The sequence below is a fragment of the Zingiber officinale genome, chromosome 5B, assembly GCF_018446385.1.
Source record: "Zingiber officinale cultivar Zhangliang chromosome 5B, Zo_v1.1, whole genome shotgun sequence".
Taxonomy (NCBI): domain Eukaryota; kingdom Viridiplantae; phylum Streptophyta; class Magnoliopsida; order Zingiberales; family Zingiberaceae; genus Zingiber; species Zingiber officinale.
In genome coordinates, this window is record NC_055995.1 from 85,460,819 (window position 1) to 85,477,807 (window position 16,989).

Below are 16,989 nucleotides of genomic sequence, written 5' to 3' on the forward strand. Positions count from 1 at the left end.
CTCATAAGTACTACACAATTATAGCAACTATCATTTAATTAGTATTAATTAAAAATAAATTGTCTATGTTACAACATAACTATTTTAACATGATGTTAATCTCTGTTGACTAATATTGATCGGTATTAAACAGAGATGGATCATCCATATTATAAGAACTATGAACTATATTTTTATAACAAAGTGGTATTAGTGTTGATGAGAGTAAAAGTGCTACTATAATATATTGTAGTAACTATGACCTATAAATGCTATAATATAATTTATTAGTGTTGATAAAAAGTCAAAATATCTACGTTGTGACAACTATAACTATAAACTTGTAGTTTAAAAAAATAAAAATAATTTTCAAAAGTAAAATATATTGATGTAAGTCTTGTAGCTTTTATCATGGAGTCTTTTGATATCTTTGCTTTATAGATAAGCTAGAGTTTCTAGGTAAGTCAAGCGATAAAGGTAGGTCAAGTTAGTCAGGTGCTTCGGCCTGGTTAAGTCGAGTGGGACGATCAAGTTAGGTCATCTAGGTGGTTTAGGAGGAATTGGCAACTCAGTCAATTCAATTTGATCAACTCAACATGAAGGAACCGCCTAGCTCACCTCTACCCGATGACTAAACCAACTCAATCACACAAACTCAACCTGAATTCATGCGAACAATCAACCTAAGACCTGAAATTCAAATGCTTAGAACAGAAATGATTACAAATATCTGAATACCTTTACAAATCCTTGTGTATTTTTTACTTCACTGGTGTGTAAGAACTTATTTGCAACTGCCTTGATCCAAGCTCTATCCTTTTTGGAATATGCATATCTGACGTTGGATGCCAGTGGGAGAAACCCTTAATTCTCCAATGGTGGAATCGAATTGGTCACTGCATCGAAACTCTGATTGCTGGCTGCACCAGCATTGAAAGAGCCCTGTAGGTAGTGGAATCCTTAACTCAGATCCGGCGGCCATCAAAATATATGAAACTAAAACCTGCAAACTGTAAGAAATTATTGGACAATCTATCAAAGATTTTTAAAATTAATTAATTAAAATTATACTAAATCAAATTCAATTTATCTGTCGAGATGATCTGAGCAGATAATCTTATACTGCTAGCGAGGTTGATTCTATCAAGTGATGAGTGTTGATTGTCAAGTTCACCAAGTCCGAGTGCAGAGTTAGGAGAGAAGTCACCCGACTGCTAAGTCAAATGGGTTTCCGAGGGTTCAAAAATCAAGAGCCCGAGGTCTGCGTTCAATGCAATGTCCTTAAAATAGATTTGTCCACCTCCGACAGTGTTGTGAGGTTGACTTTGGGTCGTCTGTTTTCATGATACAACGGCGAACCACGAGTCTCCACCGAGCATTAGTGATTGCAGCAAACTGAATGAGTATCTAAATGCTATCACCAGTATTCTGCCAAGTAATAGATGGACGATAGAGAGGAACAAAGAGGAGGAAAGGTGGACGAGTATTCACCTTTTTTCTTATTTCTTTTCCTCTCATGCTCAAGGCTTTTTATAAGATGCCTTATGATGTTATTTTTTTATTTGCTAAATAAACGCTACTTATATTAATGTGTGATTCTTATTAATCATATTAAGCATTAATGCATTATATTTGAGCAAAAGAATAATTTATGTGGTAAAATGTCGGTTAATTCGTTTAGGCACGCGCAGGTTATGCTCACATATGAGCCAACTTGGTTCAGGACAAATCCAGACCCTAGATTTGTACCCCTCCTGTGCACCACCATTACAACAAATATAACTTTCCGCAGCACGCAAATATACTATCCGCAACATGCATTGCACGCTGCACAAGTACAAACTGTTAAAAGATAAAACATCAACAACACACGTCGGGCGGTGCAGTTAAGAGCATTCATAGCACGTGTTGTGTGCTGTGGTTACGAACATTCACAGTGCGGACCGCGCGCTGCAGTTACAAGCATTCACAGCAAGCCGCGCACTGCAGTTAAGAGCGATCGACAACATTCGCAGTGTGCGCCGCACACAGCGATTAAGAGCATTTGCAATGCATGACGCCCGCTACGATTAAGAGCAATCGACAATATTCGCAGGCGCACTGCACGTTGCAATTAAGAGCATTCATAGCGTGTGCCACACGCTACAATTAAAAGCAATCGACAGCATTCACAGCGCACACCACACGCTGCGATTAGAGCATTCGCAACGTGTGGCGCACGCTGCGGTTACTGTCATTCAAATACCACATACAGATAACACAAACGCATTATGGTTACTATCATTTAAATACTACATACAAATATCACATACAATTATAATGTCACATACAAATTATAATATCACATATATATACCACATAAACACAATTATAAAATCAAAACTCAAACAATTATAATACACATTCAACCATAAACATCACATTTAAGTAAAACAATCCAAACTAGTAACAAAAAATTCACTTAGTAAGATAATTTCTTTCTTACAAAAGAGTATACGACTTTAAAATAAGTAGAATTCATATCAGTCATGCAAAACTATAAACTTAGATAACCAAGCAGTTGTACTTCCTATTACATCCTCGAGAAAAAAGTATTTCATCATTTGATCGAATTAGGTTCACTTTCTCCACAAAAACTCTATCAACCCAAACTTTCAACATGATCCACCAAGAAGAACGTGATGCACTTTTGCTTTTGGATTTGTGGATGTATTTTGACCTTCTACAACAACTCCATCAATGCACCAATAAGTAGTAGTTTAGATTTAGCATTATCACTAATATATTCATGACTCACATCCATCACTTTTGACTATATAACAATACAAAGTTATTAATTTACTATGCATATTTTTATAACAAATTTATAATTTAGAAAAAACACAATTTCAAAATAATTACCTGAACTACAATTAGAGGTTGGTTAACATTACAATTTTTTTTCCACGACTACCGTAACCAACTTCATTCTCAATACCACTACCAATGCCACCACTAATAACCTAACTTTACAAACAAATTATGTCAATTAATATCACCCTAAGATAATTTTACTAACAAGAACACAAAAACTTGAAGTAATTAAGACAAATAATATCAAATAACAAAAAATAGCAAAACTCTTCTATATTTTATCTATGTTGTTATTTACTAATCTATTTTTGCTCATTTTGTTGTCTCATATTTTAAAAAAACAATAACCTTATTTCTTGTATTTCTTGTATTTCTTGTTGATGATTAGTCACTGTACTTTCAAGTTGTTTAATAGTTCTATTTTGTCGCACATAAGCTCCAACTTTTGACAGTATAACTCCAGAGCTCATTTCGCGCACTCTATCTTAAGGTTCGTTGCCAAATACAAGACTAATTACATCATCAAGAATATTAGTTATGTTGTGAGATTCAAGTGGATACTTTTCTATTTTTTTTCTACAAATATAAAAGAGAACTTTTGATAAAATAAGAAATTTACATCATCTTTTTTTTTCTTACAAATTCTATAAATAATAAAGAGATAGTTTAATTACCATTTTTGACTACTAGGTTTTTCAGTTTTTTTATTGTGACCTTTAATTTAAACTTCTGATCGTGTAATTAGTGTATATGTAGGATTTACTTTTCCTCAAGTATAAGACATAAAAATTGTTAGAACAAATAATAATATTACTAATTAAGTGTATCTATACAACTTTTCATCAAGTTTGATAAATAATAAATTTTACCATCATATAAGCCAAATGGACATAAATTCTACGGCTCATTGCATGAATATGATTTTGATTTTCTCTCATTGTTCTGAATTTTATATTTTTTTTTTCTAAAAATTAAAATATGTCTAAATATTCATATATAATTAATTATCTATTTGATAAAAAAATAATAATTACTTAAACAAGTAATGAAAAGAAATCGTAGTAATTAAGATATAAAAGATAAAACATGAAATTGAAAAAAAAAAAAACAGTAGCAATAATACTAATAACCCTTCTGCATCACAGTCCATTGCAAAAGCTTCAATGCATTTAATTATCTTCTGCACTACTACCGTTTTCACACAATATTCTAAGTCCTTAATGCTTCCAAGCAAGCTTTAATGCATTAAGAATGGCATACTCTTGTTCTTTGTAATAGGATCACAGAAGCTGCAAGCTTTAATGCATTAAGAATGGCATACTCTTGTTCTTTGTAATATGATCACAGAAGCTGCAAGCTTTAATGCATTAAGAATGGCATACTCTTGTTCTTTGTAATAGGATCACAGAAGCTGAAGGGTAGGAAGTCCGGAGATGGAAGCAAAGGGAAGTTCTAGCGATGTGGAAGTGTAAGGAGTCAACATTTCCTCTTTGCTACAATGACTGAAGAGGCCAGTTTGAGGGTTATTCTATTGAGAAAGCTCTTTGTTTTGGAAGTACAGGAACACCCAGCTACATTCGGCTCCTTGTACGGATATTTGTTGCTGTTTGGAATTTTGGTTGGACCATTTTATTTGTCTATGATTTTTGTTCAAATTAGGGAAGAAATTATGCATCACAGTGCACGACATTTTTGCAATCTGCAACTATAAACATTAGGGAAGAAATTCTGTAGGAAATAAAATCGACTCAAATTGTATGACCAGAAACTGATCCTATCCCCTAAACTAACCTTCACATTGAGGAAGCAAATGGAGCAACAAATGGGTTTCTTGAGGCAAAGTAAAGAGTTAAGCTAGTAGCATGCATGGAGTCTTTCATTCTTCTGTAAACAAACACATCTATGGCATAATTTATCTAGGAACAAAGCTAGATAATGATTCATCCAGAAGATCAAACTATGGACTCTTTTCTAATTGTAATGGTGAAAATTATGGTTTATTTAAAACTGCACTAGTTTGCATTATTATGTGATAATGATTCATCCAGAAGATCAAACTATTTTAGAGTGTGTTCCTGTATTAGTGTTTAGTCAAATTAGCTAGATAGCTCAGTGTACTGGATGTGCCAGTGTCATCCTATCCTTGAGTTGTTTGATTTCATGGTTATGCACATGTAATTTTGCTTGGATAGCATGCTTAGTTAACGTTGCAATTAAAAGTGGCTTAGTGTGATGGTTTTAATTATTATGGGATAAAAATAGATTTAATAGCAATTCATTTAGATAGAATGGTAATAGTCTAGATAAACTTGTACAAATAATATCATCGATGAAGTGAACTAATTGGAATTCAGGAGTTTTAAAGTTTGTTAAATTTGTTTGAAAGTTCCTGCCAAATTAGTTACTTAGAACTTTAGGCCACACATAATAATAAATTTTTAGTCTAGATTTAAGAATTTATAGTCTATCATCTTTTAAAGGTTCTTAAAACTCGTCTCCCTATTGGCCAAAAATAGCTTCTAGTTTATTTACATGATCTGACAAACATGACCTTTATTTCTATGGTTAGGTTGTGCCTTGTTCTACACATGCAGTAGTTTCTCTAGGAACAAATTTACACTCATACAGGTATCATGAGCGTACTTCATCATTCTCATTGTTTTCTAGATCAATAGAATAGTGAAGCAGTCAACTAAAGTCGAAAGTTTAAAAAGATATACTCCAACCTATTGACCTATCTTCACGTTAGAACTATAACTATCACCAAAAACATATGACAATGCAGTTGAGATGTAAAACTAAATAATATATATGAAATACATAAAATAATAGAAGAAACTTTAATCATTAAAAGTAACATTTGTTAATGAATACTTACGTGAAAGGTAGATGATAGTGCCCACTTTACAAATAATCCCCACTGATTTTGATCCATAAATTCAAACTTCAAAAGACTAAGATTTCGTGAAGCCACGGACCAACATTACCTTCTCAGATAAGTATAAAGTATTTGTAGTTTGGACTTTTATTGCGGCACAACTTAGACAACTTTTAAGATTGATTTCTTTTCTCACTTCTTTATAATTCATCTGTACTTATAACCAAACAATAAAAGCTTTAATGAAGAATTAATGGCGAATCTCGGCGAACAGGGAAAGTACTATGTTCGATCTACCGAACAAGGTGATTGGTCGATCAAAAAATTAATGCACTTAATGCAGCGAAGATTGGATCTCGGCGAAGAAGGAAATCCAGGTGTTTAGTCAACCGATAGGGAGATCAATCGACCAAATGACTTTTCGATCAATCGAACCATGCTTATAAAGGGGAGCTAATCGAATTCTAATTCACTCTGTGCCAAAGCTCTCGTTCGTGCTGCTTTGCTACTTATCTTCAAGCAAGCTACTGCTCCAACGAAGTGCTAATGATCTCCATCACTATTCTTGTCGGTATATTTTATTCAAGCTTGCATTGTATTTAGTTTGAAAGAAGATAGTAGTTTGTTACTATCTTCTACTTGCATTTGTACGCATTGCTTCTTTCCGAAGATTTTGAAAAAAAAATCATAGTGGATTGCCCAACAGTGCGATCAACGATCGCGGATCTTGGAGTAAGAGTCGATATAGGCTCCGAACCAAGTAACCATCTGAGTCATTCTTATTACTCTTTCTTTTTCTGCTGCTTTACTTTGATTTGTTTGTTTCGATAAAAGCAAAAAATTTTAATGAGCGATATTCACCCCTCCTCTATCGCTTCATTTCAATCCTTCACATTGCGCATTGTCAAAAGTATATTTGACAACATATTATTTTTGCATGTTATTGTTTGTAAAAAAAATAATACTATCTGCAGCGCACATAATTGGGCACGTCGTTAAAAAAATATAGATCCACTACATTAACGACCTCTCTAGTGTCGGCCCCACGGATATGGAGGGAGGTACATGCAGGTAGCGTCAGACGGCGTCAGTTCCTGAGAATCGACATTAGGTGCGCTGTTAAAACTATTATTAACGGTGCGCCTTAATCGTGCATTGTCAATAACGCGCTGCAGAAATTCATATTTGTTATAGTGCATATGTGAGAGTCATTTCTCATGCATTTGTTCATAACATACATTCATGTGAAACAATATAAACCAATAATAAAGCCTTAAAACTTCCAATGTGGAACTAAAGTCTTATGCACAATGAAGCCTCCTTCATCCATTCCACCATTTTTCATTCACATTTTCCGAACAATCCCCGCATGAATGAAAACATGACATGTGATAGTATTCAATAGTTAAGCCAGTATAAGATAGGTAGGTTTTATCCTTTGAACATTCCCTTGTGAAAATATATTTGCTTACTGGCTAACGGTAGACACAATGTCCACAAACTGTTCTATCATTGGTGTAAGCTTTGACATATTTCACCCAGGACTCTCCATGATACAACTCAGTTCTCATGAGTGTATCCGTTCTTGGCCATGAACACATCTGATTCCGTGAGAAGTTCTAAGAATTGTGCGTCTAATTCTCTTTGAAGCGACCCCACTTTTTTCTCACATAGATGATCTTTTAAGAGTATTCCATATTACTCTACTGGATCATTAAAAGTCATGTGCTTAACCTCCATCCTTCACTGATCCTTTGGGTTGTTCCCCAATAGTGAGCAACTTTGTCAGTGTAGTTAGGTTGTCCCTTTAAACCTAGTTCTTGGGATCTCCAATTTGCATCGGTTGGGTTTCCTTTGCACCAACATTTCTCATCAGCATCAAGTCCATCCTCCGTGATAAACCTGCAACTAACTCTCTATTTAACCCTTTGGTTAGCGGATTTACTAGGCTATCATTTGTCTTCACATAGTCAACAATGATAGCACCTATTGAGAGTAGTTGTATAATGGTATTATGTTTATAACGTATATGTTTAGACTTATCATTATACAGATGCCTTTGTACCCGGTCAATTGTTGATTAACTATCACAATATATGCAAATTGTCAGCACCGGTTTCGGCCATCTAGGAACATCTTCTAAGAATTGTCATATTCATTCAGTCTTTTCATCACATTTGTCAAGAGCTACAAACTCAGATTCCATCGTGGATCTGATTATTACGATTTGCTTAGAAGATTTATATGAAATGACTGCACCTCCCTAAATATATATTCACTCGTAGACTTAGAGTCTTTTATGTCAGATATCCAACTCACATCGTTGTATCTTTCAATCATAGCAGGATATCTCCTATAATGTAGTTCATATTCACGAGTATACCTTAAGTACCTCAGTACTCTTGTTATCCCTTTTCAGTGCTCAACACTGAGATTACTCGTGTATCTACTTAGTTTACTTACTGTATAGGCTAAGTATGATCGTGTACAACTCATTAAGTATATTAAACTTTCAATCACTCGAAAATACTCTATCTAATAGATACTTTTTCCTCGATTCTTCGATAGATGTTGACTCATATCTATCGGCGTTCGTACTAAGGCAGTTAGGTCCACGTAATGAGACTGACTAAGAACAAGTCCTTCTGTTGTTCTAAGAATTTTGATTCCTAAAATCACATCAGTTAGGTCCATGTCTTTCATGTCAAATCTTGAGTTCAACATATCCTTAGTGATTTGATTATCTTATCATTACTTCCAATGATAAGTATGACATCTACATATATAAGCATATGATTACATAGTCATTCTATGTGGTTTTCATGTGGACACATTTATCACATTCATTGATTTTAAATCCACATTCCTTCATGACATTGTCAAATTTCTCATATCACTACTTTAGTGTTTGTTTCATTCCATATAATGACTTCATCAATCTACAAACATTATTTTTTTGTCCTGGTATAAAAAACCCTTCAGGTTGTTATATATAGATTTCCTCTTTTAAATCTCCGTTTAGAAAGAATATCTTTACATTCATCTAATATATTTCCAGATTTCATAGAATGACAATAGCCAACAACACTCTAATAAAAATTATTCTCACTATCGGAGAATATGTATCAAAGTAATCAAGGCTTTCTCGTTATCAGTATCCTTTGATTACCAATATGACCTTGTACTTATCAATTGTGTCATCTGGCTTGATTTTCTTCTTAAAAATTCACTTGCAACATGGTGGTTTACTTTTCGAAGGAAGATCCATTAGTTTCCAAATATGATTTTGCAAGATAGAGTCTATCTCAGGTGCAATTGTCTCTCTCCAATAAGGTCCATCAGAAGAGATTACTACTTCTGAGTAACTGCGGAACTCACTTTTCAACATGAAAGTGATAAAATTCATTCCATAGGATTTTCCCACCCGAGCTCTTTTACTTCGTCTAAGCTCAACCTCGACTGGTTCATCATAATCTTCTTGTGTTTTATATTCCCATTTTGAAGAACTAGCATCATTTCGAGTCTTATACGAAAACACATGCTCGAATAACAAGGCATTCCTCTATTCTATTATCGAGTTCCTGTGTATATCCAGTATTTATGACTTATACACAAAAAAATCAATATGCACTGTTGTTATGTGTATATCCAATAAATATACTAGCAATAATTTTTTATCAGATCTTAACTTTTTTCGGATCAAGCACCAAAACTTGGTAAGACATTCCACATTTGCAAATATTTGTAGGCGGTTATCTTTCATTATACAACTCATAAAAGCTCTTATCTATTCTCTTTCGAGATATCTTATTTAAAAAGTAATTAGCTGTTAACACAGTTTCCCCCCACATGAACTCTGACAATTCAGAGCTTAATAGAAAAACATTTATCATCTCCTTTAGAGCACAATTCTTTCACTCATCAACTCCATTATGTTGAGGAGTGTAAAGAGTTGTTGTTTCAATTCTGATTCCATATTCAACACACAACTCAGGGAATGGTGATACATATTCACCATCTCGATCACTTCGAACCACATTAATTTTTTTATTAAGTTGGTTTTTAACCTCATTTTTATAGAAAATAAATTCTTTTATAGCTTCAACCTTACTTTTGAGAAGATACACATAATAGTATTTTGTATAATAATCTACAAAAGTGATAAAGTATTTATTCCCACCACATATTGGTGTATCTTTGAGGTCGCACACATCTGTGTGAATTAGCCCGAATGATTCGTTGCTTCTCTCAACATATTGAAAGGATGATCTTGTCAATTTCGCTTCAACACAAGTCTCACACTTGTGTTTTGAGTTAAGGTAGAATGTAGGTATGCTTTGCATGTTTATTAAACTACCAATACATCGTAGTTAATATGTCCTAATCTACCATGCCACAAATATGAAGACTCAAGTATATAAGTGGAAGAACTTTCATCTTTATTTATCTTAGGTCTAATGGTCATTACATTGAGCTTGAACAACTCATCAAATACATAACCCCTTCCTACAAACATTCTATTCTTGGACAGTACAACTCTGTCTTATTAAAAAACAATGCAAAAGTCATGCTTGCTTAATAGTGATCAGACACTAGATTCTTCCGAATCTCTGAAAGATACAACACATTGTTCAGAATAAGGTCCTTGCTCGAGGTCATCTTCAACACCACTTTTCCTTATCCCATGATGACTGAGATTGTTGAGTTCCCCATGAATAGCCTGTCCCCATCTTTGACTTCTTCAAAGTTATGGAGCAGCTCCTTATTGCAGCAAACATGTCTGATGGATCCAGTATCAATCCACCATTATCGCAGATTTGAACCGATCAAGTTTAGTTCAAAGACAACAATGCAGAGGTCATCCATTTCTAATCCCACTTTCAAGTTAGCTTCCTGCTTCTTCTTTGGCTTTCTATATTCCGAAGATTTGTGATCGACTCGGCCATAGTTGAAGCACTTCCCATAGAATTTCTTACTTATACCTCCTCTGGCTCCCATTTTGGAAGTTTTAGGGTTCTTCCGTTTCGAGTTTTGACCGTACTCGACCACGTTGGCTTTCACAGTAGCCTGAGAAAACAACTTTCTCTATGAACTCTTGTTGTCTTCTTTGATGTGAAGTCTAACAATGAGTTCCTCCACATTCATCTCCTTTCGCTTGTGCTTCAAGTAGTTCTTGAAGTCCTTCCGGTTTGGAGGCAGCTTCTCAATAATTACCGCCACCTGAAAGCTTTCACTCATAATCAGACCTTCTGAGTGGATCTCATGTAAGATCACCTGAAGCTCTTGGACTTTGATGATCAAAGTCTTAGAGTCAACCATTTTATAGTTCAGGAATCGGCTCACGATGAACTTTTTGGCCCTTGCATCCTCCGTCTTGTACTTCTTTGTCTAAGGACTCCCACAGCTTCTTAGTCGTTCTTGCCATGCTATACACAGCGTATAGCAAGTCAACAAGGTTGTTGAGGATATAGTTTTGGCATAGATATTCAAAATGAGTCCATGCCTCCACCACATTGATGGTTTGAGCATCAGTAGCATCCTCAGTATGCTTAGGAAGGTCCTTGGTCAAGAACAGAGCCAGATTGAGCATGGTAAGGTAGAAGAGCATCTTCTGCTATCATCTCTTAAAGTTCAACCCAGTGAACTTCTCTAGCCTTTCCCCATGATTGATTGAAATATTTCCAATCGGAACAGAGGGAATCATGTGTTGAGTCTGTTGCACCTCTCACTTTGTTCTGTGATCTCAACAAAACCGTATCTGTTTAAAGATTGCTGGACAATTTGCTGAAGATTTTAGGTAATTAGCTGAATTGAAATTACACCAAATCAAATTCAACCTATCTGTCGAGATGACCTGAACAGATAATCTCAAGTTGCCAGTGCTGAGTGACTGCTGAGTTCACCAAAGTTTGAGTGCAGAGTCGGGAGAGAAGTCACTAGACTGCCAAGCCCGAATGGGTTTCTGAGGGTTCAAAAATCAAGAGGATTTGCCCACCTCTGACGGTGCTGTGAGGTTGACTTTGGGTTGTATGTTTCCCAAGATACAACAGCGAACCGCGAGTCTCCACCAAGCACTAGTAGTTGCGGCGAACTAAATGAGTACCCGAATGCTATCACTAGTATTCTACCAAGCAATAGATGCACGGTAGAGGGAAAGAGAGAAGGGGGAAGGTGGATGGAGTATTCTCTTTTTTTTTCCTTATTTCTTTTCCTCTCATGCTCAGGGTCTTTTATAAGGTACCTTATGACGTTATTTTTTTTATTTGCTAAAGAAACACTACATGCATTTATTAATATGTGTTTCTTATTAATCACATTAAGCATTAATGTAATAAATTTGAGCAAAAGAATAATTTAGGTGGCAAAATATCGGTTAATTCGTTTGGGTGCGCAGGTCACGTTCACACACGAGCCAACTTGGTTTAGGACAAATCTAGGCCCTAAATTTGTACCCCCTACGTACTCACATATGAGAGAGAGTCTTCTCATGAATTTGTTCACAACATACATTCTTGTGAAACAATATAAATCAACCATCAAACCTTGAAACTTTCAATGTGAAACTAAGGAATTGTAAGTTTACATGCACATATTGCCTACCACAAATGGTTTAGGACTCACGATGTATTGTCATCGCATTTACATGTACAAATGGCACTCTTTTGTTTGTTTCATTCTAACACATAATGGAATCTTCTTAAAAACTGCATGGATTCCAAGAATTTAGCTAATATTTTATTCATCAATTGAAGCTTTATTATCTTAGGCAGCGGTTCATCAATTGGGCGAATTATGAACAGGGTATTCTTCTTGAAGCAATCCATCCTAACTCATTTAGACTAGATGATAAAGGTTGAAAGGAACATAGGTATTTATCCTTTCCAAGAAGAAAAATTTATCATACCTAGGCTTTCAGGAAAATATAGTGTTTCTTTCAGGTCAAAAAAGCCACTTTGCTGAATCCCATTGCCAAACCATTGCAATAGATGATCTCTCAGAATCGTCTTCATCTTCAGGCATGTTCCAATATCCACGTATACATAGCACATCATTAACTGCTATAATCTAGCACAAAGAGATATATAAAAATGTACTGGACAATAGTACCTTATGAATATACTATCATCTCAATTTTGGCACCTAATTTTTAGTGAAATGTGAAGTTATACCACTGATATGCTATTCATGTTGCGTAAAAGAGCATAAGAGGCCCATGCCATATCTTCCTTGAGATCATCTGAGATGTTATTGGACATGAGAAATATTTGCCTATTTCCTTTTGGCAGTGAGGTATGATCCGCTATTGCACCCTGATGAAATTCAAGAAACGGGACATATATAATAAAACGGAGAATATTAATGAGGACGATAATTTACCAAATGTTGATAATTAAAAAAAAAGTACAGGACGACAACAAATTCTTTAGTCCCTGCACATTCTGCACAAAGATCATTGGACTAACTATGTTGCTAAGTGATCAAGAACTTAGAGAGGAGATAATGCACAGTCATCACCTAGCATAAGAATAAATGCCAACAACTAGAGTACAGTTCTGGATCAAAGGTAGGTCTCCTCCGTGTTGGCCTTGGGACGGGTTGGTGGGGGCGCTGGGGGCGAACGTATTCGCCTTTTGCCACAATGGATCAAAGGTAGGTAACAATCAGTCCTTGGCCTAGGATGCTGAAAGAGTAAGACAACAGCAACAAACTCACACAGTATTATTCACTAGTGTAAGTCCTTCAGACATTTTTGAATTTAGGTTTTCTACGGAGTGACAATCAATCCACTCAAATAAACCAATCTTCGCAGAAGGTTGAATATATAAGAAACAAAGCTTTCCAAAATCAGAAATAACCACAAGTGAGACAGGGACCAGAAATATATTATCCACATGTAAAGGAAGACTTTACTGCTCAGTGACTCTTCCATTGTCTTTATGTTGGCACATCATCATGAAATTCTAATTTTCCTCTGCTCAGAATAGTTACTCAATTCTATACTCCTGTTCTCTAACCTGCTCTCTATATGAGAAGTTTTCACAGGGAAAAAAAGAAGAAGAAAATGTTGTAAATTATATTCTTACTTTCATGCTACATCAAAAAAGTAAATCATCTACTCTTATAGAGGCAACAAAATGGTTATATTTCACATCAATATCTATCAATGTAGATGGATTATTGCATAGTTGTTTGTAGTAATTCTCCAACATGAGATAAACTAATGCACATTGCAATTCTACGACCCCCTGATCCCCAGCAAAAATGTCAAGAAGCTAGACCGCACAATCAGTACTTTTTGAGTTAAATTAATTTTAAGGAGAATGCTATTTCTTTGTTAGCTCTTTGGTCAGTGTTTTTTAGGAGAATTACCATTTTTTGTTTGGACCTTTGGTTAAATGTCCTATTTGATACATGGATATATCAAATGATGGTAGTCATGAGGAACGAATCAAAGAGCAAAATTATTTTGTCAATATTTTAAGGTACCACAAAAAGGCAGAGATAAGGGTCTTGTACTCACCATCACCATCAAACAAGAAGCTAACTAGATTGTAATATTAACTTTGGGAAGAAACATGATAGCATGAACAATAAAAAATGAGTCTACAAGGAACAGCCAGTGAAATCATTCAATGAACATTCGGCCTATCCTAAATGTACAGGTCTACAGGACCACTGGATTGTAACACATGCACCATACAAAAAAGTCTTTCAAAGCTTTACATACCTCAAGAAACCTCCCGAGATAAGGGAGGACGATCGAGAAAGTAGCCAAGAAAATCCCTAGAGCCTCAGTTCTCTGGTTTGGAAAAATAGAAGGCCCCCCCAAAAAAATCAATTCTTATAAGAAACTTTCTTCCGGTCGAATCGAATTCAAGAGAACCAAAAGGAACACTGAATTACCAGCTGAGAAGGAGTGGCGGTGGCAGCGGAGAAAACGTGGTTGATCACGATTAGAGTGCCAAGTGCAATCCTGAGGTATCTCGGAAGGTAGGACTCGTCAAGGCCCGGAATCCCTGTCAATGCCTAAAGATGAGTAAGTGAAACACGGCCGGAGAGGGATGGAGCGACAGAGGGAATGGAGTCAGAGAACCAAGCGTGAAACGTAGGATGGAGACGTTGATCTCTTGCTTCTGCTGCTGCTTGTTGTGGGGATTGGAGTCCCGGGCAACGACTGCGAAGAGGAAGCGGCGGCGGACAAGGGCGCTAGTGGATCGAGGAAGGAGGAGGAAGGGAGGTGGGGCTCTCGTCGGAAGATAAGGAAGCGAACGGATAAAGGACCATTTCACACCGGCGACGGCGGACGAACTGCAACCGCTCACCGTCATTTGGAGGCGGATATTTGTCGGCCACGATGAAAATTTTGGGCAAAATTCATAAAAGCACTCGTTATTTATTTATTTATCTATTTTGGCCTTTTTAGCAGTTGGACAATAATTAGGCTAATTGGGCCATAATCAAGCCCAAATTTCCATTGTCTCAAACATTTGCGTAAAACAAGCCCAATTTAAAACCCCTATATGGCTCAGCCCACTGAAGTTTTTAATCGTAGGATAAATTCGAGACGTCGGGCGTTCATTGTCCATAATCCCCTAGAGATAAATGCTTACCACTGCACCCTGCTGGGGCCGATGATTCTGTTGCATTGAAGCCTCCATATCCATGGTTAGGTATTGGGGCTTGGATTTTTCTGTTCTCTTGTGACTTCCTGTGCTTGTTAACTTTTTATTGAATTAACAGCGCTGGTGCAGCTATGCACAAGCCACCAGAAAAGAAGCTCAACGACCAGTTCAGCCGGAACAACCGCGGTTTAATTATCATCCGGCCAACTAACCCACCGACCACGACACGAATCTGACACCGACGACGATAAAACATGCACATTATGACGGCGCCGTTAACGAGGTCGTTATCTTTGCCGGCAGCGGTAATCCACCGTACGGCACCATCGCAGATCTGACGGCCCACGGCTGTCCTACCATTGCCATTCCTCGACAGCGTCAGCCTCGGCGCCACACGTGATCCTACGCCCATAGCCTTGCCTGGGGGTGGTACGGCGGACACGCCGAATGAAATGGTGAAGAAAACCATCTACCAGAGATATATTTGAGACTTTGTCGAATTTAAATAATTAAAATTTAATTTAATTTATTCATTGAAATAACTTAAGTTGATAATCTCAAGTTACTAGTAGATATTAATTTTTACTAAGTGTTGTCCATGGAGTGGCTGTGCAAGCAGAGCGTCCACGCAGCAAAGTCCAAGCGGTCGAGACCGAGCATCCAAGTGTTGACCAAATAGTCCGTTCGGGCAGACGAAGAGTCTGATCGGGCAGAGCAACCGAGCAAGCTGAGCGGCTCGGCAGTCAGGCTGACCGAGCAATTAGGTCGACCCGACAGAGTATCCGAGCAAGTGACCAGCTGGGCGAGCGTACAGCCGAACGGACCAAGCGAGCGGTCGGGTGAGCAGAGGAACTGAGCAACCGAGCGAGTTAGTGAGCAGCCAAGCGAGTGACGCGAACGGTCGAGCGAGCTGAGCGGTCGAGCGAATCGAGCGATCTACCAGGCGAGTGTGTCGCCTGACGTGCTCACGACCGAGCAGACAAAGAGGCCGAGCAAGTGAACAATCAAGCAAATGAGAGGTCGGATGGGCGTGCAGCCAACTGAACGGAAAAGACCGACTGACTTAGCGGCCGAACGAACTTGAGGTCGGTCGAGTAGAGAAGCCAAGCGAAATTGAGGTCGGTTGGGCAGAGAAGATGAGCGAGCTAGTTTGACGAGCAAGAGGCTGAGCGAGCTTCTGCCGGACGGATGAACGAAACGACTGGGTGGGCGAAGCGTAAAAATCGACCGAACGAGCGCACTGAGAGAGTAGCCAGGCAGGCACTGCGAGCGGAAGAGCGATGCAAGCGGCCGGATGTGCGAACCAAGTCCTGTGATATGCAGTTTCCTTGAAACAGATTCGCCCAACATCCAGCTATGCTTCGAGATTTCCTTGGGTCGTCTGTTTCCCAAGATACAACAGTGAACCGTGATTCCCACCAAGCACTGATGGTCACAGCGAATTGAACGATACCTGTCTGCTACCACGGGCACTCCGCCGAGCAAGAGATGCACGACAGAAGAGAAGAGGAACGTAGGTGGAGAGCTTCAACTTTTTAAGCGTGTAACCTTTACCTATGATCGTAGCTTCCTTATATATGAGCTAAGACCAATATGCAACGTTTCACTCGGCTGCATTAATCTTTTTTTAATACATCCGTTACACAAGCAGCAAAA

At 37.4% G+C, this 16,989-nt stretch overlaps 1 protein-coding gene across 5 annotated transcripts; it reads right to left on the reverse strand.

Annotated features, from left to right (window-relative positions):
* Positions 1-663: 663 nt before the first annotated feature.
* On the reverse strand, positions 664-15,063 carry LOC121984768 (protein COFACTOR ASSEMBLY OF COMPLEX C SUBUNIT B CCB2, chloroplastic-like). Of its 5 annotated transcripts, none has more exons than XM_042537894.1 (6): positions 14,805-15,063; positions 14,615-14,727; positions 14,439-14,510; positions 12,880-13,020; positions 12,615-12,765; positions 664-982 (listed from the first exon to the last, which is right to left on the reverse strand). In XM_042537894.1, exons 1-6 carry the CDS (start codon positions 15,037-15,039, stop codon positions 945-947), a joined length of 750 nt encoding a protein of 249 aa, XP_042393828.1. In that variant the 5' UTR covers positions 15,040-15,063; the 3' UTR covers positions 664-944. The 5 variants fall into 5 exon arrangements, with proteins under 5 accessions (XP_042393828.1, XP_042393829.1, XP_042393831.1 ...); XM_042537895.1 differs by having other exon boundaries at positions 664-989; XM_042537897.1 differs by having other exon boundaries at positions 12,615-12,775.
* Between the last annotated feature and the right edge of the window lie 1,926 nt (positions 15,064-16,989).